Source organism: Scardinius erythrophthalmus (assembly GCF_964197995.2).
Source record: "Scardinius erythrophthalmus genome assembly, chromosome: 19".
NCBI lineage: Eukaryota > Metazoa > Chordata > Actinopteri > Cypriniformes > Leuciscidae > Scardinius > Scardinius erythrophthalmus.
Window position 1 is genome coordinate 22,256,835 of NC_138239.1, and position 27,303 is coordinate 22,284,137.

General features: G+C 37.4%; 1 protein-coding gene and 1 long non-coding RNA gene across 3 annotated transcripts in view; one reads left to right on the forward strand and one right to left on the reverse strand.

The window, feature by feature from the left end:
- The window catches only part of adck1 (aarF domain containing kinase 1), a 123,383-nt gene that overhangs the window by 40,151 nt on the left and 55,929 nt on the right, over nt 1-27,303 (forward strand). For both annotated transcript variants that reach the window (XM_081347499.1, XM_081347498.1), the window contains 3 exons: nt 674-877; nt 26,464-26,622; nt 27,107-27,265. In XM_081347499.1, the coding sequence (XP_081203625.1) occupies nt 674-877; nt 26,464-26,622; nt 27,107-27,265 (522 nt within the window). The remainder of the gene's footprint in view (nt 1-673; nt 878-26,463; nt 26,623-27,106; nt 27,266-27,303) is intronic.
- Nucleotides 179-7,395, reverse strand: LOC308679789. The gene is made up of 4 exons (XR_014028847.1): nt 7,260-7,395; nt 7,044-7,104; nt 6,703-6,810; nt 179-865 (listed from the first exon to the last, which is right to left on the reverse strand). It is a non-coding gene; the product is annotated as an uncharacterized lncRNA (long non-coding RNA).

Genomic DNA, 27,303 nt, shown 5'->3' on the forward strand with positions numbered 1-27,303 from the left:
TGTTACAAAAGCTTTAGATTCCATGTAAATAACATTGATAAGAATGTTTTATATATATATATATATATATATATATATATATATATTAATATATATATTATAATAAATATATATACAGTATATATTCTCTAAACCACACTAAAACACTACAAACTGGTCAGTGTATTCACTAGGTTGCTGTAGGTAACAATAATATAACATTTACTTTGTACTTTTGATACTCAAGTACTTTTAAAAGCAAGTGCTTCTGTACTTTTACAAAAATCAGTCAGATTTTTTTGTAAAAATCAGTCTTTACATTTTTTACTTGTAACGGAGTAATATTTGACCAGTAGTATCTGTACTTTCACTCAAGTAAGGAAGTTGTGTACTTTGTCCACCTCAAATCAGTTGTGCTGCTTTTGTAGAAACGGTGATACTTTTTTTTTTCAGGATTCTTTGATTAATGGTAAGATCAAAAGAACAGGAATCGTTTGTAACATTAAAAATGTCTTTACTGTCACTTTTGATCAATTGAATGCATCCTTGCTGAAAGTATGCATTTCTTTTTAAAAAAAATGCTCTTCCCAAATTTTGAACAGTAGTTGTATAGATGAGCATTATGAGAGCTTATACATAATTTGAAATGTCTCTAAGAATTGAAACATTTGTTTAAATGTCTCTTTTTCTTCAGGTTCACAGGCGTTCGGCGGAAAGGCTCCGGGACTTGTGTTGTATGAACAGAGGCACCTTCATTAAAGTAGGGCAGCACCTGGGAGCCCTGGACTACCTCCTGCCTGAGGAGTACACTGGCACACTGAAGATCCTGCACAGCAGAGCGCCTCAGAGCAGTATGGAGGAGATCAGGCAGGTCATACGAGAAGACCTGAGAAAAGAGGTATGAGAAAGTAGATGCTTCAAACGGGCATATTCAGATGTAAATGATCTTGGGCCGGTCTTGATTTTATTCAGTGGGATTTGTATTGTATTGTGAAGTGATGAAATATATTAACCAATAATATTGACATTTATTTATATATTTGTTATAAATATATTCGTTCGTATATTTCATCCACACACACACACACACACACACACACACACACACACACACACACACACACACACACACACACACACACACACACACACACACACACACACACACACACACACACACACACACACACCTTTACTTAGCTATCAGAATGGGGACATTAAATAGACATAATGCTTTTTTATACTTTACAATCTGTGTATTCTATCCCCGTACACTAACCCTACTCATCACAGAAAACTTTCTGCATTTATATATATATATATATATATATATATATAAAACAGCTTTAATTACTTTATTTTTATACCAGATTTACAAATGAGGACATCACTAAAGGGAGGTTTTTGGAGATTTTGTCAGGTTTTTGTCACTTCTGGGTACAAATTTGTAGGTGCACACACACACACACACACACACACACACACACACTTGACCTTGGTTATGGTAGCAAAAAATGTCCATTTAAAATGTTATACATTTTTTTTTTTTATAAATGATAACAAAACAAAAAAAGTTCTAAAGGACCAATACATTGACTTAATTTTGATTTCATGTTGTATTTAATGATCAAAATCACATACTCTGTCATTATCGCAGGCTTCTCTTTGTGAGAGGCAGGAGCTGTTTTTTCAATAAACGTCTAGGTCATTTTGGGTCGGCAGGGTTAACGTCACGTGAGAGAAGCTGAGGTCTCCCTCGTCCTCTCCTGTCAGCGCTTTTATGCCTCTTGTCAGAGCAGTCTTCCTGAAAGAGCTCCGTCTCAGGAATGTTTTGACAGGCGTGTAAATTTTGTTGGAGATAATTGTTCCGCTCTGAAGATGACCTGTTCAAATCATTCATCAGCTTGTGTCCCAATGTTTTGTGTATAGTATATATCAGGCTGTTATCTCACATTACACAGGAACAAGGCCATTCAAGCAGTGCGGCTTGTTGAGGAGAGGCGTTTTGTTACTTTCCAAAGCGATCAAATGTATGACTTTCACCTAAAGGGGTGATACAATGTGTGAAACATCTTATAAGGAGGTACCAAGCCATAGAGTAGAGGTTTGAATATAAAAGGCTCTTATTGACCATTACGCAACAAACTAGCAACCACGGTTGAGTTTTTCTTCAGAAAATGTACAAATCGAATCTTTTTAATGCATTTTCACACTATGGCAATCACAAATTCAGTTGCTGTTCAGCATTTCAGGTACGGTCAAGGTCACATAACTTGCCAGTTTTGGCGAAATGACCTTGAACGAGGACAATTCAAACCTGTAATCACTCAGCCGGATTCTGAGCTGGTAACCGTAAAAGTGCGGCCCTCCCTCGTCTGACCTTGAGAGGGCTACGCTTGTTCGCAACGCTCCTGGGGTTTTGACTGCATCTTTACAGTTTTATTATTGTAATTATTAGCTCTAATAGATCAGTCTGACTTCTTGCTTCATTGCCTTCCCGCCTCCCATTCCTCTCTCTCTCTCTCTCTCTCTCTCTCTCTCTCTCTCTCTCTCTCTCTCTCTCTCTCTCTCTCTCTCTCTCTCTCTCTCTCTCTCTCTCTCTCTCTCTCTCTCTCTCTCTCTCTCTCTCTCTCTCTCTCTCTCTCTCTCTCTCTCTCTCTCTCTCTCTCTAAAAACCCCATCCCTCCCTGCTGTATGACAACCGCACTGGCTGCAACATTACGTAATTCCATCCAGGTCACGACTGGCATGCAGAGGTTTAGTGTGTGTGTGTGTGTGTGTGTGTTGTGAAGTAAGAAGCATTTGAGACACCACTGCTGTGTGTGTCGGGAACTGGAGATGGACCCGTCACGGCTCGTTGGGCTCAGCGCGGCGGGAGAATAATCCCTCTGCCTCCGTTTCACAATAAAAGTCCTCCCAATTCTCTGGCTTTCTCCTTTTGTCTCTCGTTCACTCCATTATCGTCTCTGTGTGCGAGTGTGTGGATATGTAGATTAGGTGAGGCTTGCGCTCCTATTGTTGTGTAAGAATAATGCATCTCTGGATGCTCTGTGTCAGGTCAGCGCAAGTCTTTTTAATGAACATCATTCATCTGGCTTTAGCAGGGGTGTTACTTGAGGAGAAAAGGGTAGTTGTGTGTTCTCAAGGAAATCAGCAGTACAAAATGAAACCGTAAACACTACGAGATACGAAATGATTAATTACTCTAGTAGCAAGGTTTCCATTCTCATGTGTTTATGTGAATTTTGTTGTATTGCATAAAAAGTCGGAGTTTCACCGAGATACAAGTAATATTTGGAAAATATAAATAAAATAAAAGTAATTTGTTCAGTTTGTGAGTGAACAAATTATATTTTGTCGAGGTGGATCCTATTTTTTTTTTCAGTTAGAGGCCGTGCACATAAACTAGAAACACATTCACTGACTACATTAGGTGTGTTTGACGAAGCAGCGCTGCGCGGACCAATCGTTGTATGACATCTGGGGGCCTGGAAACAAACTTTTGAAAACGGGTTTCAAAGTGCAAGTTTTTGAAAACGTAAGAGGTGCGTAGTGTTTCTTTACAAAGTGACATCGCCAACTACTGCAGATTACAGGATTTTTTTCACAGATCCATGTGACCTGGGATGGTTTTGACAACGTCGTCTGTACACGAAAAACGGGAAGGAAAAACGTTTCTGTTCTTAGTGCATCGTTGTCGTTTAAACGTAAATTCAAACCCTAAATTTGTCCAAATAATTGGCTACTACCTCCAACTTATATATATATATATATATATATATATAAGTTTAAATCAGACTAAAATACCAAACCCAGAAAGGGAACTTTGCCACTTCATTTCATAAGTCTACCTCACGCCACTGGGCTGTAGTATCCGATGTACTGTGCCGTGACTGGTTGGCAGTACCCGTCAGACAGAGTCACTGCCAGGGCTCTTAGCGAGAGTCTCCTGCACCGTGAGGTAAACTACAGCATCCCAGAATTCCCCCACCTCCCCTCATATTTATTTATGAGGCCTGGCATGGTCTCACACAAAATCAAAAAGCTGTTACGGGCGGCTCTGGATCCATTTAGATAAGGAATTATTGATATCACAAAGGTGTGGGGAGGAAGAAAGACACTGGTTTTGGTTTCCTCTTAGCTTGCTCTATCTCTTTAATTCACTCTTCTTTAAGCCCGTGAGCAACTGAAATGTTATTCCATGAGATTCTTTCCAGTTAATAGAGCCAGACCTCTGCTTTATGCACTCTTGGCTTACTAGAAAGCCACTGAATTTGTATATGTATGTATGTATGTTTGTATGTACATATATACACACACATACAGCAGTACACACATTTTTTAAAATGCGAGTAATATAATTTTTTTTTTTACTTTTTTTTTTTTATATTTACATATTATTAAAAAGTATAAAATAAGCAATTTATGTATAAAATTAGCAATATATTCCCTGTCCCGTAATAGCTATGTACACAACTGTTATTCTAACCTTAATGTATAATAATGTTAATGTATAATACCTTTCTGCCCACAACAAAAGAACAGCTATTATCCTTTTGCATTTTGTGGCTTTCTAGAACGTGTGAACGTTGTGTTTTGGCAAATAGCATTAACCTCCAGCACATTGTAAGGGAGGGTTGGGTAGAGGGACTGAAAAAAGGACGGGGCACTTAGTAGTTCAATTATGCAAATATTTATCAAAAGTAATTATCGCGTTCGGTTGAAAAATTGAGCTAATTACTCAACACTACTTAGTTTTGAGGCCACGGTTGGGGGGGAAGAACGCACACGTGACAATTTGAGCAAGGACTCTGAACCATGAGCCTTTAGGGCTGTTTGTTAACAAATAGTAGTATGTGCTGAGATGATTGTGAACATTAATAATAATAGTAGGTGTTTAAATTAAGAGAATGATGCAGAACTCTCTGCCTTGATGCTAGAGTGTTGTGGATGTTGGCTATCCAGTGAGGATTTCCACGTCAAAGAAGGCGGAGCCATATAGCACACCTACCTATCACGTAATCGCCACAGAACAATGTAGAATTGTCAAAAAGTACCGACTTCGGTACCAAGTTGGTACTGGAATGTAAAAAATGTGACGCTTTGAGTGCTGTTAAGCGGAATCGTAAACAGCTCTGATTGCCCATTGTGCTTACACGCTCATCGGATATGTCTGTGATTGGCTACAATGATCAGCGATTCAAAAACATGTTTTAAATATACATCAGTGACACTCTTCACCGAGCGCTTACATCATTGTAGCCAATCACAGACATATCCAATGAGTGCGTGAACACAATAGCCAATCAGAGGTGTTTACGATTCCGCTCAACAGCGCTCAAAGCGTCACAGTTTTAACTCTAGAACAATGAACTCTAGAACAATGATAGTTCAAATGTGTTTGCAAACTTTTTTCTATACAGTTTCAAACTCTTTAAACTCCATCTGAACTTTGGTTTGGCCTGATTTTGTTCAAAATGACGTCACACTTGTTCGTTCGTAGTATATTGCTGCCTTAAAGTCACCATGAAATCAAAATTGACGATCATTTTGGGAATATTGCTGTATTTCTTATATATTATTTATCTGTGCTCATAATTTTTGTTGCCCTCATAAACTTTTAATCTCTTCTCTGATGACGTGTTCACCGGTGCGTCACTCATATGACATCACAGGAATAGCAAACCACAAAGATCCAATCAATTCCCGATGGACAAAATCAAGTCCCGGCCTACCTTTTTTTTTCTTGTTCGAGAAGCGGTTTCACTCTGATATATGCATCACAATAGGGAACTATCGCAACTTCAGTATCAGTGATTATTAATAGTGATTCATATCTTTGCAAATTACATTAATTCATATTACCGTTTTCATGAATTATCATCCTTATCTTATTTCAAAGTGTAAAATAGGGACTGGCAGATTTCCTTGATGGATGATTAGGTCTAAAAGATGCTGAAAGTTCTTCCATATGCTGGTTAACCCAAGAAAGGCCCCGTCACTCATTAACCAAAATAGACTCAATTAACCTTTTGTGAGACAGACAGTGGGGCCATACAAGAGATGTTGGGCACATTTGTTATCTACCACACCACCCCGGTTCTCTACTTTGGGAAAGACTGACATATCGATCTGAGGTTTCTACTAGTTTTCTTCCATTTGCTAGAGAAATGCTCTTTAAGCTGTCATTTATATAAAAACACCTCACCTTCATAAATATCCTCTCACCCACACAGGTTCATGTTGAATCCAGAGATAGGATCTCTCTGTAAGACCCTTCCACAATATTTAGTGTCACTGTTTGGTCACATCATCACTTTTTTCTGCAGCGGAGCATGCAATATAATCTCTAATCGACACATAGCTTCTTGTCAAATCCCTCCTCAGTTGAGCAATCGTGCCATCTGAGCTACGAGATGAAGTTCTTAACCGCTCTGTCAGTCTGGTATAAATAGATCCCATCTCTGCTCTCCCATTTCTTTTCCTCTTCACCTAATATTCTTTTGCAAACTTCCTGAACCATTAGCTCAGCTGTGCCCTTGAGGAGGACAGGGTTTTGTTTAAAGTATCCCCCTGTAGTATTATATTTAAGCAAACTGTTCATTTTTTTCAGTTTATATATTCGTATTAGTAATGTTGAATTACTAATTACTAATATTGAGTGTGTATGTGAAGTTTTAGCATGTTAAATTTGTCACTTTTTGAGGGTGAGCAAAAACGCACCTTTTTATGTGTCCCTTTAAATGCAAATGAGCTGCTGCTCCCGGCACAGAGGGCGGAGCTTCAACAGCTCATGTGTTAGCATCTTCGATTACCTCACACAGACACGCACTGAAAATATAAACAACTTTTAGCCTTTTATGTTCAAACTCAGACTCAAGAAGAAGTGACAACATGTAGAATGCAACAGGACATTTCTGAATGGTTAGTTGATGGATTTATGTAGCTGATGTGGAGTTAACTATCTTCTAGTCATTGATAAGCATATTCTGTCATGATAATCTATAAATCTAGTTCCTGGGGGCGGGGTTTATGTAAATTTTAGGGTTAGTGATGTCACTAACCTGTGAAGAAGCTCATCGTTGTCCCTACCAGTCATTTGTTGTAGTCCTTAAAAAGTGATTTCTATAAAAGAAAATATCCCTCTTTGCTTTGAACTTTGAGCGCCGTAACTTTGCAGATGTTGTTTATGCTCAAACAGCAGCATTACACACTAACTAAAGTTAAAAAAGTGAAATCATAATTCAATTTCAAATCAATAAATACATTTCCCCTCTTACTTGCTTATAAGCAGGTCCCTCAGAAGGGGGATCATCATATTTGAGGGTTCTTGTGTACAAACTCCTGTATTGGATGGGAATCCTGTCAGAGTCCACTATGCAACTGAAGCCTCATTTGGACCATGTAACTTCATTCATCTTCAGCCAGGTTATGAGTCTCTGATCTACCCAGTGAACTCTCTGGCTTGTAGGTCTGCTGAGTGTCCCGTAGAGAAAAGACTGGGCTCATGGGGCAGGGATCCATTACAGGAGACCATTAAACAACAGATGGCAGGCGAGTCCCAACCTAGGAGTGGCCTGTGAGTGTGTGCGCTCTGTGGAAAGGGGGTGTATCTCTTGGAGAGCGCCACCGCTGCTGCCTCATTCTCAATGACATGATGGCCAGTGGAGCATGTAAATGTGCATCATTTCTTGTAATGATGTGCTGGATGTGTGGCATCATACGGGGCGTGTCTCAGCAGCCCCACTGTTCCCATCCTGCCAGCACAACCCCAACACCCACCCTGCCCCACTACTCTTGCACTACACTTCTTTCTTTCTTTCTTTCTTTCTTTCTTTCTTTCTTTCTTTCTTTCTTTCTTTCTTTCTTTCTTTCTTTCTTTCTTTCTTTCTTTCTTTCTTTCTTTCTTTCTTTCTTTCTTTCTTTCTTTCTCTCTCTCTCTCCGGTTTGTTTGTTCTTTTGTACATTGTTCTTTTGCTCTAATGTTGTTCTTTCATTCTTTTCCTTCCTTCCTTCATTTTCTTTTCCTTTCCTTCTTCCTTCACCTTTCCTTTCAAGTAATTTCCTTTCTTTCCATCCCTCTTTCTTTCCATCCCTCTTTCCTTTGTTTTTCTGTCTTTCATTCATTCTTTCTTTCCCTTATTCAGTTCTCTTTCTTTATTTTTATTTTGTTTGGTCTTCTCTTCTCTTCTCTTCTCTTCTCTTCTCTTCTCTTCTCTTCTCTTCTCTTCTCTTCTCTTCTCTTCTCTTCTCTTCTCTTCTCTTCTCTTCTCTTCTCTTCTCTTCTCTTAGATCTTTCATTTTTAATTGTTCCTTCCTTCCTTCCTTCCTTCCTTCCTTCCTTCCTTCCTTCCTTCCTTCCTTCCTTCCTTCCTTCCTTCCTTCCTTCCTTCCTTCCTTCCTTCCTTCCTTCCTTCCTTCCTTCCTACCCTCCCTCCCTTCAATCCATTATTCCCTCCTTCCTTTCTATCAATTCTTCCCCCTTCCTTTCCATCCATTCTTCCCTCCTTCATTTGTTTTTCTATCTTTCATTCATTCTTTCTTTCCCTTGTTCAGTTCTTTCTTTATTTTTATTTTGTTTGGTCTTCTCTTCTCTTCTCTTCTCTTCTCTTCTCTTCTCTTCTCTTCTCTTCTCTTCTCTTCTCTTCTCTTCTCTTCTCTTCTCTTCTCTTCTCTTCTCTTCGATCTTTCATTTTTAATTGTTCATTCCTTTCGTTCGTTTGTTCGTTCGTTCCTTCCTTCCTTCCTTCCTTCCTTCCCTCCTTCATTTGTTTTTCTATCCTTCGTTCATTCTTTCTTTCCTTTGTTCTGTTCTTTTTCCTTTTGTTAATTTGGTCATTTTTCTTTTGTTCAAGTCTTTCTTTTCTTTCTTTCTTTCTTTCTTTCTTTCTTTCTTTCTTTCTTTCTTTCTTTCTTTCTTTCTTTCTTTCTTTCTTTCTTTCTTTCTTTCTTTCTTTCTTTCTTTCTTTCTTTCTTTTTATTTCCTGTTTGTTTGTTCTTTCTGACATTTTTCTAAAGATTTAAAAACTTGACAACATAATTAAATGAAAAATAAATGATATAGCTTGTCTATGTTTTAAATCCTTCATAAGGTTTCTTAATTTTTAAGTGCATTACTGTAAATGCAAATTTTTGGTTGTTTTTCCATACTGAGGGTTGAGTCACGATTTGATCCATAAACTCTTAGAACACCCAATGAATCCACAGAAAGATGAAAAACAGTTATACTTAGCATGAGGGTCTGAGAAAAGAGCATGTGGTCTTTTTGGCATTGGTTTATAATAGTAAAGAAGCATGTGGGTGGCTGGACATCTTTGGCGTTGGTGATTTGTTGGACCCTGTAAATATCCAGACTCAGCCCTCTTTGCTTCAGTGGTTTGCCACCCTCGCAGAATGCAGGCTGTCCCAGTGCTTCCTGTATCCATATGGGCTGTTCTCTACAATCACATGTTACTCCCTGCCATTCCATGCCAAACCCTTTACTCTAGCACCAACACTCTGGCCCAAGGCCAAGCTTTGTTTTCCAAAAATAATGATAAACGAAGTTATCATTGAGTTATGTTTGTTTGTTTTTGTATTTTTTGTGTATTTTTTTTTATTGGTTTGTTTTTGTGTGTGTATTTCCCCCTTTGCAAAACATTTTTGAATTATGATGGAATAATATCAATTAATTTATGTAGTTGTGTATATATACGTGGGTGTCAGTGCAGAAATAACAGACTTCACTATTTTAATAACCACTGTGGCAAATTTACTGAGTAATTCTAAATGATAACTTCAGTTTGTGAGTCTTTTTGACAGATTTGTTAAAGAACTGTCTCACTTTTCATTTGTAAATCAGACTATGGGGCATGTAGTATATTGTTGTGTACAGCAAGATGTTGTCTGTTTAACATCTTTTTATTATTTTGTGGTACACACTCTTTTTATCTCATTTCTTTAATTTTAGACTTGTTTCCTTGTGGTGTGCCACTATACAGTAGATGTAGCAGACATGCTGCTCAGCCACTTAATGTGTAGAAAACACTGCATCCATGCAGCCAATATAGTACATAGATGTGCCTTTTCATTATAAAGTGAACAGCCAAGTTTACTTGGAGGCTGCAAGATTTTTTTTTGTAAGTCAGTCAAAAAAATGAGAAACGAAACGGAACTGTAGCATTTGTGGTGGCATATGTGGTCCTACAGTGTGAATCTGGAGTGTGCCGTAGAAATGACTCTACAATCTGTCCGCTCGGCCCTGAAGAGAAGACCCTACTGCACTGCTCTGTGGTGCATCTCTAAGACTGTTCCTCACTCTCTGTGAAAACAAACACAGAAACAACTTTTTCAGACTTTCATCATGAACGTTTGTGTAGTTTGTAGTTTTTTAAACCAAGCAAATTTATTTTACAAAAATGGTTGACACTCAGACAAGTCCCACTTTTCTTAACAAACACATAAATTATAAGAATACAACTAATGCTGATGAATAAGCAGTAGGCCTATAAGGTAAGGCTTTGGTTGTAGTCCCAAACTAGTTTTTTTTTATACAATAAAGTTGGTCGGTATGAGCCACCTTAGTCATTTAAAAATATACAAAATAACACCAAGTGAAAATTAAGTGGCTTCTTGGGGTTATGGAAACAAAAGTTATCATGGTAAATACAATACTGACATGAACTGTAATGAAACAAATGGAAACTGCTCTTGATGAATAGAATGAACATCATACATGTATGAAAAACTTTCCCAGCTAGCACACGACGTACCGGTTACGTAATTTATTGGTTCTTTTTGGGAATTTCATGACTTGACCAATTGACCCCATAACTACGATGTTGCATGCTCATAATTTCTTTCTCACTTTGTTTATAATGAAGTGATATACATCGTGTGCCGCTGGATTTGCGCAAGCAATTGAAGACTGAGCTTTATGAGCTCAGTCTAACGGCTGACAGGACAGGAAAGTTGTTTTTTCTGAGTTGAGACTTATTTCGTAGCAAGTTACAAAAATAACGTTTTAATAATAATGCCACAGATGTATAGCCTGAAAACAGGTGTGTTCGACTTGAAGCAGCGCTGCGCAGATCTATCGGTTTATGACATCAAAGTACCATGAGAACAATTCTCTAATCTCTCTCGTGGAACTTTGATGTCGTACTTTGATGTCATACTCTGATCGGTCTGCGCAGTGCCGCTTCAATTCAAACACACTTTTTGGCTTCGTCCGAAAACGCTGCTGACTTGCGGAGATACCTCACGAAACTGGTGGTGGTCGACTGATATATCGCCAAGGCTGATATATCGGCCGATATTTGCCATTTTTTAAATATCGGCATCGGCCGATGTGTTGTAAGCGGGACTTGTATTTTGACGGCGCTCCAGACTTATATTTTGACGGGCGGCACTGAGAACACCAGCGCATGATCACACAGCGCTCACTCATATTCTCCGTCTTCATTAGTTTGTGTATGTCAGTCATATCTAATACTTTGTTAGACAGAACTGGTAAACAAAGAAAGTAAATGGCATGCGAAAAAGTAAAGCATTTGCTTTTATATTATTTGTAACAGAAAAGGCAAACATTCAGGCTAAAATACTTTCTCATTTACCGTCAACATTCAGCAAATGCGCATCTACATCATTTAAACAAATATCTGAATATCTAATAAACATTTAATTTCACAAACCTTGCAGATTTAATCGAATCCAACTGTGATATCTTGTGAAGTGTGCATTTGTAGCCTGCATAAACGTGTTACTGCGAGTGACGGTCGGTCCGTGCGAAGTGAGTGAATGCAAACAGAAGATCAGCTTCACAGGAGACGCGATCGAAAAACTTGAAATCCTTCATTTTAAAATATGCTGTGCTATATCTAGTTGCCCACTGTGTTATATTCATATCGTTTTCACTGTGTGCTATATGTAATTAGGGCTGTGTATTGGCAAGAATCTGGCGATACGATACGTATCACGATACATGGGTCACGATTCAATATATTGCAATATATTTCGATACTGTGCATAAGGCGATATATTGGGATTTTTTTTAAAGTAAAATATATTAAAAAAAGACATGATGTGCATAAAAGTCAAAGAGGTTTACTTTAGGTAAACAATTCAGTACACAGAAAATCAAACTGCCAGTTTGGGATTGTGGTTCACAGGTTCTTAGTGAGCAAATTTTTATATGCTCAAAAGAAAATAGGTACATAGCCCCTGTCACAATACAAAACAACAACGTGAACTGGACGAAAATGAATGAAAGTGGATGAAAGTGAACAAAATGAATGTGTCATATATTGAAATATATTGAGATTTTAAAAGAACTGGACGCGCGAATGAGGCGAACCGCGCCGCGCTAAACGACTCAAGCCTGTTTTATACTTCTGCGTCGAACTGCCGCCGTAGCTACGTCGTAGGCTGTGTGTAGCGCGCCTACCCTACGACGTACCCTGACGTGCACCTCTCCAAAAATGTAACAACGCGTCAATTCTACGCGGACACAAGCGCGGTGATTGGTCTGCCAGAACCCCTCCCTCGGGGTTTCACATGCTCCCTAGGTGCGCGTCAACGCGGACAACGACACAGAAGTATAAATTAAAACCAACACGTTGCCTACGGCGTATAGGCTCCGGCGTAGGTCCGACGCAGAAGTATAATGAGGCCTTCATTCGTGCTGCAAGACCTCAAGACGCGCGTAAACGCGTCTTTGCATTGACTTAACATTGAAATCACTCGCGCCAGACGCTCTATTCGCATTTGGTGTGAACGATGCACGCGATTACATTTAGAAATAGACAAGCTTTGTTTCCAAATGCACCAAGCAAAGATATCCTTTCAATTGTATCAACTTTTATAAAACCAGCCAATATAATCATGATAAACACATCCAAAATGAAATATTTAACATAGCAACTGCACAACGTCTAATTTGTAAACAAAATGATTTACGCACTAAATCCAGCATAAACTCCGGCACAATCTGCATATGTTTAAACTCTCAAGACAGACGTCACACCCCGAACCTCACAGCAGTTGGCTGCCGACTGCGTTTTTCGCTTTATTTGTATAAAGTCGAGAACTGCCCAACGCTCTCGGTCGCTCTCAAAGCTTTCTCCGGTCCGCTGTCAATCCTAAAATGTCCAGTGGACACGCACCGTTAAAGGCGAGCCTGGCGAGGACACTAGTGGTGCGTCTCAGCATAGCTATCTAGTGGTTGGGATTTAAACAACATAAACGTGAACCACTGTCTTACGGTCTTACCATGAATATTTTTGGACGTAAAAAAAAAAAAAAAAAAAAAAAAAATCGATATTGCGTTTTTGAAAATCGATACAGTATTGCAAAATAAAATATCGCGATACTCAAGTGTATCGATTTTTTTCTTACACCCCTATATGTAATATTAACATTACTTTGTCTTTATTTGAAAAAATATGATTACCAGTACGCACGAAATTACCAATTACTGAGTGCCCTGTTACAGTGTTTACTTCCTTTTTATACACATAAAAAAAATAAATAAAAAAAAAACGTTATAGGATTGCAGATTCAAGAAGTTGCCATCTAAAGTATAAGCATGTTTATTTTAAAGATTTGTTTTCTAATTTATTTCTAATTTATTAAATATTGATTATATAAAATATATCGGCATCGGCAATCAAAAAACCAATATCGGTCGACCACTATAAACTGGACGCAATTTCGGACAGACTTCTGAGGCAAATATTTAATTACTACAATAGTAATTTCTAGCTAGATACTACATCAGAATTGAAAAACGTTGGTCAAAAACGTACATTTATACACAAACTGACCACCAACTGCAAATTTCAGGTGCCATCTTTATTTTATTTTTTTAGCTCACTCAGTTCTCGCTAGTTTCTAGCGAGAAATTACTATTGTAGTAATTAAATATTTGCTTAGTTATCACTAAAGCTCTCTCTATTTTGCCTTAGTTCATTAAACCGTTACGCTGCCTGAAATCAGTTTTGTGAGGTACTTTTGTGAGTGTGCCTACAAAGTCATTGCTTGATAAGGCAGCGAGGCAACACGTCAGCTGCCTACGTTTTTGGACGCAACCATTGTTTTTTTGACTGCACACTCAAAACGGTCTTGTGACACAACAGTTGAGAAACACTGGGCTAATTCACATAATCTTATTTCAATTGGTCTTTTTCATATCACAAAACTGTCTTTGACTGCTGACATTTATAAAAATGAAATGAATAACACATCAATCACATGAAAGAGAGAGCAAAAAACAGAAGCAAAAACCATCGCTTGTTGCTTCTGATAGGGCACCACAAAAATGGGAAAATAGATTTTTTTTTTTTTTAAGATGATAAAAATGAATAAAGCAGTGGTGCGTTAGTTCAAAAGCTGATAAATACCCTCTGGGTTTCTCCTCTAGCACGATAAGAGATTAAAATATTACCATAAACACTGCATTATCTCACTCACCAGAGTTTTTCTCCCATACGCCCCACAGCAGAATGTTATCTCTCCATTTCCTCAGCATGAATATCTGCTCCATTAGCAAGCCATTCATCCACCCAACACACTGCTCTGAATAGGACCATAACACTGCTAAAAGTGATTGGATATCTTTTTCTTGTGAGACTGGTCTGATGCCAAACCAGTCGACTGTTGAAAGTTGTTCCGTTTCTTTTGCATTAGCTTCAGTGATTGTAATGGTACGCGTGCGAGAACGTTTTAAAGGCTTTTGTCTGTCTACAAACCTCAGTTATGTTACGTGGAATCATGTCGTCTTTTATCGTAAATGCGTTTCATGTGAATGCCACAATGCATTTTACGAAACAAAACATAACAAAAATAGTGCAGGAAAGCAGCATTAAAAAATAGAGCGGGTCTCGGTTATATAATATGTAATTGCAGAGGAGAATTCACATTTGTGAACACTTGATTTGTAGCCTTAACTAGCTAAGCACTTTTACAAGCAGAACCTTACAAAAACATTGAAATATATACATAGAAGACCTGCAAGACTATGCATAACTTTAACATTGTTGAGTTGTTTTATAACTGTGTTAAAGTTATTATCTTGTCATTAGGGATTTTTTATTTTTTTTACATTTATTCAATGTTTTATTTATTTTGTTTTTAATTGAGTAGGTAATAGTTTGATTCTAATGAAGTATTGCTTTTGAGTTGTTGTTTTTTTCCGATGAAACCTTTTATTCTGATGTAAACCTTTCATATTCTTTGAGGATACACTTTCAGTAAATATCCAGGAATTAGTTTTGCTTGTAAATTGGGGAACTCCTTTGATATACGATTATATCTTATCTTTAAATTAAATTTTGTCTGAGTGCCAGTGATTCTTTGAGCCTTTGGGCAGACTTTTGGATCTCAATGTCAAAAAGTGTAGAATAAATGTCTAGTGTCCATTTCTAAACAGATTTTAAATGAATATTCATGAAAATCATGTACTTTGCCCTCATTTTGTTCAAAACCTATATGACATCTTCTGTGGAATTATATCAGATATTCAAATATTTAAGGATTTTGGTAAATAATAACATACATTTTATTCTGTTTAACACTAAAATCTGTCAGATCACTTGAAATAGTTATAATGTATAAAGTTCTATATACTATATGATCCTTTATGGTACTATTTTGATACTTTTATAGTGCTATTGTGTCCTTTTTGTAGCCGGAAATCTCCAGTAACCATTCATTGTAGATACAAATTGAAAATGTCTCCCTTTGTGTGCCACTAAAAAAAAGTCATGCTGATTGGAATTACATTTGCATATGATTTAAATGATTGCAGAATGCACATCTTTGGGTGAACACATATGGTCATTGGTCAGTATTTTCAGTGTCTTACCAGATCCATCAACCCATAGTTACAGCAACAGAATGGTGAGATGGATGATTAGGCCTTTGTGTTTGAGATTGTCAGTGGTTAAGTGGGACGGTTGGCAATAGCGCACCCTCACTTTTTCGATTACTTTTTTGCAGTTATGTTATCAACCAACTTTGCATGCGTGCAGAGTTTTCTTCAAATCAACATACTGAAAAATGCCAAATGGAAGGCAGGTGACATGGAAAAAAGTCAGTTATGTGATACACTCGTCAGTGTGAGTGAATGAAGCTGCAAGAGAAGTTGATTTATTTAGTGCTGTGAAAAGATAATATTTAATCTCCAAAGCACTGATCTCTCTTTTTTTTTTTTTTTTTTTCTCTCTGCCTCTGATTATAAGCGTCCCAGCTGTGCCTACTTCCCTATTCATTGAGCAGAGTCTTGTGGCTTGTTTTACAGCTTCTTTCGGTGTAATTAACATCCTAAACAATCACAACATTCTATGGCTTGGCTGTCATTTCCAAGCGTTCTGTGTTTAGGTCAAAGGCATCTTCTCATTTCCCCTGCTAAAGGGCTCTGCCTTCTCAAATACTCTGAATTTTTGCTCTAGGCTTGTTACTCTGATCCGTTTCTACGGGAAGGCTGACATTTCAGGCACAATGTTCAGATCTGAAGTAGACTGAAAAGAGGTTATGCACTTAACTGCACAAGTAATGACTAATTACGGCACTTTTCGTGCGTTCTTGTATGGTACCGTTCAATAGCTGCATGCTGACATGCAATTTCTTGATTTTTCACATTTAAACCTGAAATATCGTACTCTCTGAGACATCCAAAGTTTCAATGTATCCATGAAATAGTTTAGCACTCCCCAGGTGATATGTGAAAAGCACTTTAAGATGTTAACAACTCTTTGTCATAATCGCAGGTGGTCATAATCTTACTGATTCTATAATGCAGTGAGTTTAAAATAACAGTTTATACAGTATATCGTGAATACAGGTTGATTGGGACACTCTTTCCAAGTCATCTCAATGGTGTACAGTCATGTGAAAAAGAAAGGACACCCTTTAAGAAAAGAATCAAGGTGTACCACTGGCCCGACTGAAATGTTGTGGCGGGACCTCAAGAGAGTTGTGCATAAACACATGTCCACAAACCTTGATGAACTGAAGCAACTTAAAGAAGAGTTTGACAAAATTCCTGACTGATACTGTCATACAGAAAATGATTCCTTTTTGGAACTTATTGCTGCCAGATGTGGCTCGACAAGCATAAGAATCATAGGCTCTACTTAGTTTGTCACCCATGGCTTTTCCATTTTGGCTTAATTTGTGATAAATAAATAATGACACGGTGTAATATGTCATTTGTGGTTGTTCATCTGAGGTTGTATTTACCTCATTTTAAAACCTGCCAAGGACAAGATGATTTTTTTATTATGTCTTCCTGATACATAAAACCATAGAATTCAATAGGGTGTCCTTTCTTTTTCACATGACTGTATATATACAGTATTTACAAACGAGCCTAAGACTTTTGCACAGTACTGTATATGTATACCATTTATGTGTACTATATAAAGGAACAGTTCACCCATAAAAGGTAATCTTCATGTTTTTTTCAAACCTGACTGACTTTATTCCATAGAACGCAAAAGGTGACTATTTGCAGAGTGATGTTAAAAGACGCATTGAAACTGTTAGTGATTTTATAATGACTTGATAAATTTAGTTCTGTTACTCCCCCAGTGCTATCTTATAGCTTTAAAAGAAATGGAATATTCTGGAATATTGTCATATGGTGTATTTTGTATTGCTTTTATTTCATTTTGGAGCCTGACCACCCCTGAAATGAGCAGTTTGTGGCTAGTTTTTATGGCGTATCAGTGTTTGGAAAAAAAATATTACAGCATGTTTTAATTATACCTCAGAGACGCAGGAGAAAATTGAGCTCACCACAGCCATTATAGTGTCAGCAGAGGCAGCAGTATAGTGCTCATCATCACAAAGAGTATGTTGCTTGTGATTATACATATGCAATTGTGTAAGAAACCTTCTTATTATTCCTGCCAAACATCTTTAAAATTACTGCATACAACTTGAAAGCAGGCAGATGAGAAACATCCTCCAGAACACACAGCTGAACACAAAGCTCTTTGAATTGTAAATGAGTTCGCTGTACCATGTGGCTCCATACTGTTCTATACAAAGTTTATTGATGGTGGCCGTCTTTGCTGATGTCGATTGGGGTGAACACTGACATGGTAATTAGAATTTCATGTCTGAATTAGAATTAAAATTTATAAGAGATATAAGGTGTCAGAGCTAATAATGCTTGTCTGTCTTGCCTGAATTGAATCTTTAATGTTTCGGTTTTATTTATGCTCAATTCAATAAATAAGAACAAGTGACGTCCATAGCCTGTATGTGTATGTGTACACACACACTGCCTTTCAAAAGTTTTTGATCAGTAAGATTTTTTTATGTTTTTAAAAGAAGTCTCTTCTGCTCACCAAGGCTGCATTTATTTGATAAAAAGACAAAAAAAAGAGTAATATATGACAATTTAAAATAACTGTTTTCTATTTTAATATATTTTCAAATGTAATTTATTCCTGTGATCAAAGCTGACAGCATCATTACTCCAGTCTTCAGTGTCACATGATCCTTTATGAAATAATTCTAATATGCTGATTTGGTGCTCAAGAAACATTCATTATTATAATTAATCAATGTTGGAAACAGTTGTGTGCAATTTTTTTTTTTCAGGATTCTTTGATGAATAGACAGTTAAAAAGAACAGCATTTATTTGAAATAGAATCTTTTGCAACATTATAAATTTCTTTACTGTAACTTTTGATCAATTTATTTTCATCCTTGATGAATAAAAGTATTGATTTATTTTATTTATTTCCCCCAAAAATACAATATAAAATCTTACTGACCCCAAACTTTTGAACGGTAGTGTTTAATGTTACAAAAGTTTTCTATTTCAGATAAATGCTGTTCTTTTGAACTTTCTATTCATCAAAGAATCCTGAAATAAAAATGTAAATAACTGTTTTCAACTTTGATAATAATGAGATCTATCTATCTATCTATCTATCTATCTATCTATCTATCTATCTATCTATCTATCTATCTATCTATCTATCTATCTATCTATCTATCTATCTATCTATCTATCTATCTATCTATCTATCTATCTATCTATCTATCTATCTATCTATCTATCTATCTATCTATCTATCTCTCTATCTCTCTATCTCTCTATCTCTCTATATCTCTATATCTCTATATCTCTATATCTCTATCTCTCTATCTCTCTCTCTCTCTCTCTCTCTCTCTCTCTCTCTCTCTCTCTCTCTCTCTCTCTCTCACACTCTAATGCCATTTCTCAGAGAGAGCGGGAGATTCTAACCTGCGCCACTTCCTCATTTCATTGTTGTTCTCTCCCCAATAATTCAGCATTTACTAATTTATTCACAACAGTCTATATCAATAGAAAGCTGTAAAAAGCCCCCAAATGTTGGTACCTGCAAATTGGGTCCTAGTACTGTTCCTACTCAGTAGCAAAAAAAATGTACCTGCGTCGCCCACCTCCACACCAAATCAAATTAGCTAGTTGCCCCAGGGCAAGAGATCTGAGTTAATTTGCTTTTTAAACCTCCCAGATGAAACATTTGCCTCTTAAACGCTCCTTGTAAAAATGTCAGCGTTCATCACAGCGTCCCCTCAGGCTGCAGAAGCGCACAGCCCTCACGATTGTTTTTTTGAAACCGAGACCTGACTCTATAGCTGCCCACACAGGCCTCTTCGGGACATGCTTGAGTGTTATAATTGCTTACGTCATGCAATTACCCCTGCCTGCAACCTTTCCAAGTCATGATGCTTTTACTCCTAAGTTCTTTGCAGGAAGCTAGTGATGTAATGGCCGCAAGGAGTCTGGACTGTCATCTCTGCACCAGTAGGGTAATGTATGTCATGGCATATGCGGTTAGTGATTGGAAGCCTTTGGGAGCCTCACTTTTCCCAGTGCGGGTATGTGAGTGAGCTCCCCGAGGGCTTGCGGTGTCGTTTCCGAGCCGGCGTGTGAATGAGAGGCCTGTCAGATGGTACGAGCGGAGTTTCAGCCCTCAGCCGAGAGATTCACAAGCTTGCAGACTGCCAGAAAAATGAGTAACACCTTCCTCGGGGAGTTTCCGCAGTCTATAGAGAGTTTGGCAAATTAGCTGTTGCGATCACCGACAATATGTTACGTTTTATTCACAGCGCCTCACATAGAAATTGAAGCGGGTACCTCAGAGAAAAGTCTTAAGAAGTGTGTAAAAAGAAAAAGAAGTCTTTTGTGGAGTCACTCTGGCGAGAGCTTGATTTCAAGATGGTCTTTTATCGTGAGCAATTGTTGCACAATTAGGTGAATTGGATTTGTGAGGGTTGGGCACAGTGGCGGTTAATGCCAGACCAGGCGTAATCAATTCTCTCCCGTGTCTCTGCCTTTCTCTTTTTACTCTTTGCTAGGGGTTTCAACTGCTGTGGCCCCTCTTAAAGAAAGCTCTTAGAGGAAGCACTTGAAGATGCTCTTCACCTGTCTCTGAGACCTCAGAGAAAGAGAGAGAGAGAGATAAAGATAAAGGAAGTAAGGGAATGAGACTGTGATGGGGACAAGGCAAACAAGACTCAGATGACACGTTTCCCAGGAGATTCTGTGTTTTAGGCTTGGAATCTCATAAAAGCAGGGGATCGTGATTTTATTCAGCACTTGATGGTCTGAAATAGGAATCATGATCTCATTAGTAATTGTAGTTAATAGTAGGTATTCATATATAAAGTGTAGTTCTTGCACACATACGTTGTGTACAAACAACTTATTGACTCCAAGAAATATTGATTTAGTGTCTGTTTAGTATCGGTTTCATTGGTTGCTGATTATGGCCTCATTAGTTACGTATTAGTTCCACATGTCTAGTTGACTTTCCTTTGTTCTACCCCTGTTTATATAGCCATGTGTTTCAGTTGTTCTTAGTCAATTATCATTTAAACATTGTGTGGTTTGCGTTTCTCTCAAGCGTGTTCAGTGTCTGGATTATTAATAAAGCCTGTTTTGTTTTTGAATCTCCTTCATCTTCATACCTGTCAACCACATCGTACACTGTAAAAAGTGATCAGTTGACTTAACTTAAAAAAAAAGTGAGGAAACCCGTTGCCTTAAAATTAATTAAATAAACTTCATGCGCAGTGTAAAAAATTAAGGTATGTGGAATTGTCAAGTTCACATAACTTAATTTTTTTCAATTAATCATGGTGACTTTTTAATAAATGCAACTGGAAATGTTGTATAATACAAAATATATTCAAATAAAGTAGATTACTAGATTACCACATTCTGTATAAGTAATGTTAATTGCTCATTCTGTATACCTAAAGCTTTAGTTTATTTGATCAATTTGAAACTTACTAATGTAAGACAAGTAATTAAGGCATTTGACCAGTTAGCTTCACATTTATATGCGACCATTTCCCATGTGTCCCACTCAAGCGGCCACAGAAATCTGAGCCAATGGAAGTGAGTTATAAAGCTTTGGAGGTGGACCGCTGAGAGACGGTCTGTCTGACACTGAGTGTGTGTTCTGGTGGTTTTGGGACACACTGTGAGGTGTCACTCGTGTAAAATGCTCGGGTATTGTCCTTGCCCCCCACGTTTTCTCTGGCTTGAAGAGTTGGGATGCTGACCCTGAATATCTCAAGAAACGGGCTGCATCTGCAGGTCTGCCTGTGTGGGAACATTCTCTGATTTTAGGACAGAAAACGACACGCACATTTCCAGCTTCCCTGTCTCCAACGGAACTCAGCGTGGGAGAGAGTTCCTTTTCCTTTGTTGCTTCCCCTATAATTTCAAAAAAGGACAGGCGATGGCAAGGGACGGATTTAAGTGATTTGTCACTCTTTATTTGTGGATTGTGGCGGAGGGGAGGGGAAAAAAGAGAAGGTGACAAACGTGAGAGCACAAATTCAGTCCTGAGTTCAGTTGACTTTCATCTTGAGTGCATCTTGATCACCTCTTAAAAGATAGTCACAGAGTTAATAGGTTAATTCCTTCCTGACCTGGACAGGTTAACACTAAAGTGTCATTCAAATGAGTCTGAAATCCAGTACGACTGAAGGAAGAGGAATGAATCTCTGGAACTAGGCGGTATAAGTTATTGGGGGCTTTGTATTGTGGTGATATAAATTTTATTTAGCAGATAATATTCATAAAAAATAAGATACCTGTTTACAAACAAATTTGACTCTTTATTTAAAACAAAAGACCCCATTTCCAAAAGACTTATCAGAATTTGTGGATCAGGATAAACATTTTTTTTTCACAGAAACATTCTATGATGGATCATTTGATGTACATTACTGTTCAAAATTACAATTACATTACTGTTTTTTCTAAATGTTTTTAAGTCTCATATGTTAACCAAGGGTGCATTTATTTGATCAAAAATACAGTAAAATCATTGCCGTTTAAAATAACCGTTTTCTGTTTGAATATATTATAAAATATCATTTATGTGATGGCAAAGCTGATTTTTCAGCATCATTATTCCAGTCTTCACTGTCACATGATCCTCCAGAAATCATTCTAATATGCTCCCCGAGAAATATTTCTTTTTATCAATGTTGAAAACTGCTGCTTACTTTTTTTTCTTTCTTTTTTTTTTTTTTTTTTGCGGAAACCATGCTTTTTTTTCATGATTAATAAGTTTAAAAGAACAGCATTTATTTAAAATAGAAATTACTTTTGTAACATTATAAATATCTTTACTGTGACTTGATCAGTTTAATGTATCCTTGATGAAAAAGAAAACAAAAACCCTCAAACTTTTGAACTGTAGTGTGTCTATTATTTGCAGCTATGCACTTTTTCTTAAAATGTAATCAGTTGCATTGTATCGCAACATACAAAAACTTCCCCTATTGATGACAACGGAAATGTTCAGGTGGCTTCAGTCATAACTGGTTTTGTTTGTGTGTGTGAACATATTTATTTTTGATTGATTGATTGATTGATTGATTGATTGATTGTATTTGATGCCATCCTTTTCATTTCAAAGTTATTTTAAAGTTTTTGGAAAACAAATTTAGTTTGCATTAAAACAGGAATGCCGAATTGTTGGCATGTTATGTTGGAAAACACGTTTTTGTATTTGTGTAATTAAGATAAGACCGCCAATTTCAGGAGGATGAATAATGACGGTCCGCAAAGAAAGAATTTCTCTGAAAGAATATTGGAAGACTCGGTTTACTATAAAAATGTTAATGGGCTTTGCTGCAAAAAAAATATCTATTATATTTATCTGTAGTACATTCTGTGAGATGCACAGTTATGTATTTTAGTGCAGTAAGCCCAGGCTTCTCTTCTTTTGATTCAGTGGATGTGTCTGACCACTATATAGTGAGTTATCTTTGAGCCATCTGAGATATCTGAGGTGTTTATACAGTATTATTGAAACACACACACACACACACACACTTGCAAACCCCTTATATTTATTATTAAGATTTAGACGGCGATCAACTTACACTTTAGGAAGCATTCATGCATAAATCTGCTTGATTCTGAATGTTTCACACATTTATAGTTGATTGATCACTTTGGTTATGCTGTTAGTTTCAGTGGGGTCGGTGAGTAGTTTATCAAAAGCTAAAACCAAAAAATTTAAAGCTAATGCAAACAGCCTATTTTGTTGCTTAGGTTGAAGAGAGTGTACTATTACTTTTTTAAGTGATTGGATTGAGTTTTCATGTATTGGAAAATAAAATGAGTACAAAATTCCACATTGAAGAAGGAATCTAAGCTATATTTGGGGAGTTAAGTACCTTGCAACTACCTAGTAACGATCTAGAGCATCCTAGAAACTACAAAAGCCCCACTCAGATTTGAAAAAAATGTACACTGAAACAAAATGTGTTGTTTCAACTTTAAAAAGCAAGTGTTCGTGCTGCCTTAATTTTAAGTTTTGACAACTTGAAATGTGAAGTTGTACTGAGTGACAACTTGGATTTTTGAGTTAATTTGAATGTAGCACAAACACTTTAAGTTGAAACAAATTGTTGTACAGTGTATTTCTACTTGCTGTTATAGTATTATATACTTTTATATAATTTCTGTATAATTTATTATGTATAAAATAATGTATTTTATAATAATATATAGTATTATTGTAGTTAATGTTGCCATTTGATCAGTTCTATATATATATTTCTACAAAATATATTTTTATTTATATAGAATTTTTATTTTACTTTTTGTTTTATTTCTTCAGTTCTGCACATCTAAATGTGTTAACAGTTAAATAAATGTCACAGCTTCATTGGTAAGTCAGTGGGCAGGCTTTAGTTGTTTTGAGGGCCGCTCACACCGACATCGGCTCTGTTTGTGTATCTCCTCTGCGGCAGTCTCAGCTGACTGTGATTACAGTGATGCACAATAATGGCTCCGGCTGCTCAGCGGGAGGTCAGAGGTCACACTGTGCTATCAGGCCATCACAGGCACTGGCTGATATGTGCTCCCAGTCATCTGTGGCTTTAGATAAGCTCGCACGAAAAAAAGAGACAAAACTCTGATTATCTGATCATTTCAGAAAGGACAAACTGGGTCAACTGCGTGAACGCTCCAGCAGAAACAAAATGACAAAAATGAGAAAGGACAGTGAGGCGAAATGGTACGAAAGTACAAATGTCAGACCTGTGCTTCGCACACTATGTTGAACGCATTGAAACGCAACTCCAGAGGGAATTAGCACACAATTGAGGTTTAATATGGCGGCTTCTGTAGCGAAGGCTGTTGTAGTACTGTGGGGTGAGCATATTGAAATGACAAGAGACAGGCTAGTCTAATGACTACAGCTCTCTGGGGATTCCTTCTTGACCTCTTCTATAGCTAATTGCGTCCATTATTCTTGCCCCACAGTGAGAAGAATGAAGCTGGGGTGGGAGGAGCTTATCATAGCCCTGCTCCCCCCCCCCCCCCTCCCATGCTATGAATGACAGATGAGAAAGATGTGACTCAGCAAAGGGTGATGTAAAATCTTGCTGGGTTCTTGATGATCAAACTTGTCATTTTATAAAGCAAAACATATATAAGGATTAAATATAGACACTAAGATTTAATGTATACTGTAGGTAAAAAATTTATATTTTTGTGTCAAATGTTCTATATGTCATATTATACACAGAAAAAATCATCTGCATGGTTACAGTGTAATGAGAGCTTTTCCAGAGATATGGTTGCGTAACGCATGCAGTGGCAAGTGCTAGTCATGTGTGGGAGAGACGCCTCAGGAGAGCCGGAAGGTTCCTCTGAGCAACTATCCATGGACAGGTTCACATTACCCTAATCGGACAGGTTGTCTATGTACGTCAGAGAATGAGTCCATCTCTGACGGAAAACACTGAGTTTGGACTTGTTACACCAACCATGTCCAGCATCTGCTGAGTCCAGCTAATAATGAATTATTTGGATAATGTGTAATAAAACTCTGTTTACAGAGTTTATAATGTATACGCTCAAAAGTGGCGAGTACTTGTTAAAATAGCAAGCTCTTTAAAATCATACATAGAGATATATGCATCATTTAATAGCAGTATACTTTACATATTTATTATTGATTTGGCTCTGCCCTCACATCTGAGTGCGAAACTCTGCTTGGATAGTTTCAAGATAGTTTAAAATAATTAATAATACAATAGTAATTGAATTGTTCATATGTCTTTATTCAGGGACTTGGATAATGGATAGGGGGCGCTGGCCCAAAAAAGGTTGAGAACCACTGGTGTAGAGGTTGCCTGGTGACGTTAATTGAATGAAAAGCTAGGATTTCTCAGCACTCAATGTTGAAAGGTTCAGCATCCCTTGTTTTTTAACCACACATTCATCCTTTTTGTCTCTCCAGGAGCAGTGAAATGCATTTGGAAAAATGTTGTTTTCGTTTTGGAGCAGAACAGCTTGATAATCCTTTTGGAGTATTTATTTATGGTTAACTCCTCTTGTGCACACACCAACGAGAAATTTGTCACTTCCTCTTGGCATTCCCTTCCACTGCCCCTGTTGTGTCTGTGTTGAATATTCATTGCAGTTGGCATCGCAGGAAAAAAGTGGCATACTGATCAGTCATGCTATTTTTCACCAACCACATTTACAAGATGCTCTGCTTACACCCTGCTCAACATAATTTCCCCCGCTGTTATAACTGAACTGACAATTAAATGATTTGTTCCTTGTTGAATATCATATTTCTTTGTAGACATTATTTACTTGTAATATAACACATTTTGCGACAAATGTTGCGAAGAGAACTAATACATTTGATTTGTTCAGGTTTAGATGGAAACGAAGAGGCTGAGCATGTTATTAAAATCTTTATTTATTTATTTATTTATTTTAAGCAAGTTTGGGTATATATACTGCTATATTATCATTTTTATTTTATTTTTTATATAAAATAAAAATGCTATTTGTACAGTACATAGTGAAATTTCTTAGTTTGGATAAAAGTACCATTTAAATGACTACCTGCTTGATTTTCAGTGTCACAACACCTGCAGCATTCCGGTATGATACTCTTCCTGCCTCTTTCTAGTTTTCTAATCTTTAAACAAAATTTCCTCCTCAGCTCAGCGATCTTTTCATCCAGTTTGACGAGCAACCTCACGGGGCCGCCTCCCTCGCTCAGGTCCACAAAGCAGTACTTCCAGATGGGAGGACGGTGGCAGTGAAAGTACAGCATCCCAAGGTCCAGCGGCAAAGCTCCAAGGACATTGTTGTGATGGAGGTAATTACAGAGGGAGCACGGCTGCCGATGCCTGGCTTCTGATGCCTAATTCACACGCTCTGTCATTGTCACACGCCCATGTATAGCTCGATTCTTCTAGGGGCCTATTCACCTCCCATTAGTGCTTAAAAAATAGATTCCATCATTCAACCTACAGTTTTATTCATTTATTGTATTGCAAATAGCCATTTGTCCATGCACCTACAATTTCATTTGTATCACATATAATTACTCTATTATGGCCAAGTCTTACTCAGAGTCGTGGTTTAGAGTTCTGGGCTTCGGTTTAATGTCGTATACAGTTGTGCAAGTTTTCATATCCCTTCCTGACATGTTTAGCACTTTTTTTTTTTTTTTTTTTTTTTGCTAAACATGATGTATCTTGTCAGGGCCTATAAAACTATATACTAAAATAAAAAATCATCAATCATCTTGATCAGACCATGCAATGTGTAACTATATGTTTGCCTGTGTCTTTCTTCAGTTTCTCCTTCAGGTTGTCCACTGGTTGTTTCCAGACTTTGCTTTTATGTGGCTGGTGGAAGAGGCCAAGAAGAACCTGCCTCTGGAGCTGGACTTTCTCAATGAGGGCCGAAACGCTGAGAAAATAGCAGACATGCTCAGGCAGTTCAACTTTTTGAAGGTTTGTGAAAGTGTCTCTTTATGTGGCATTGAAGAATA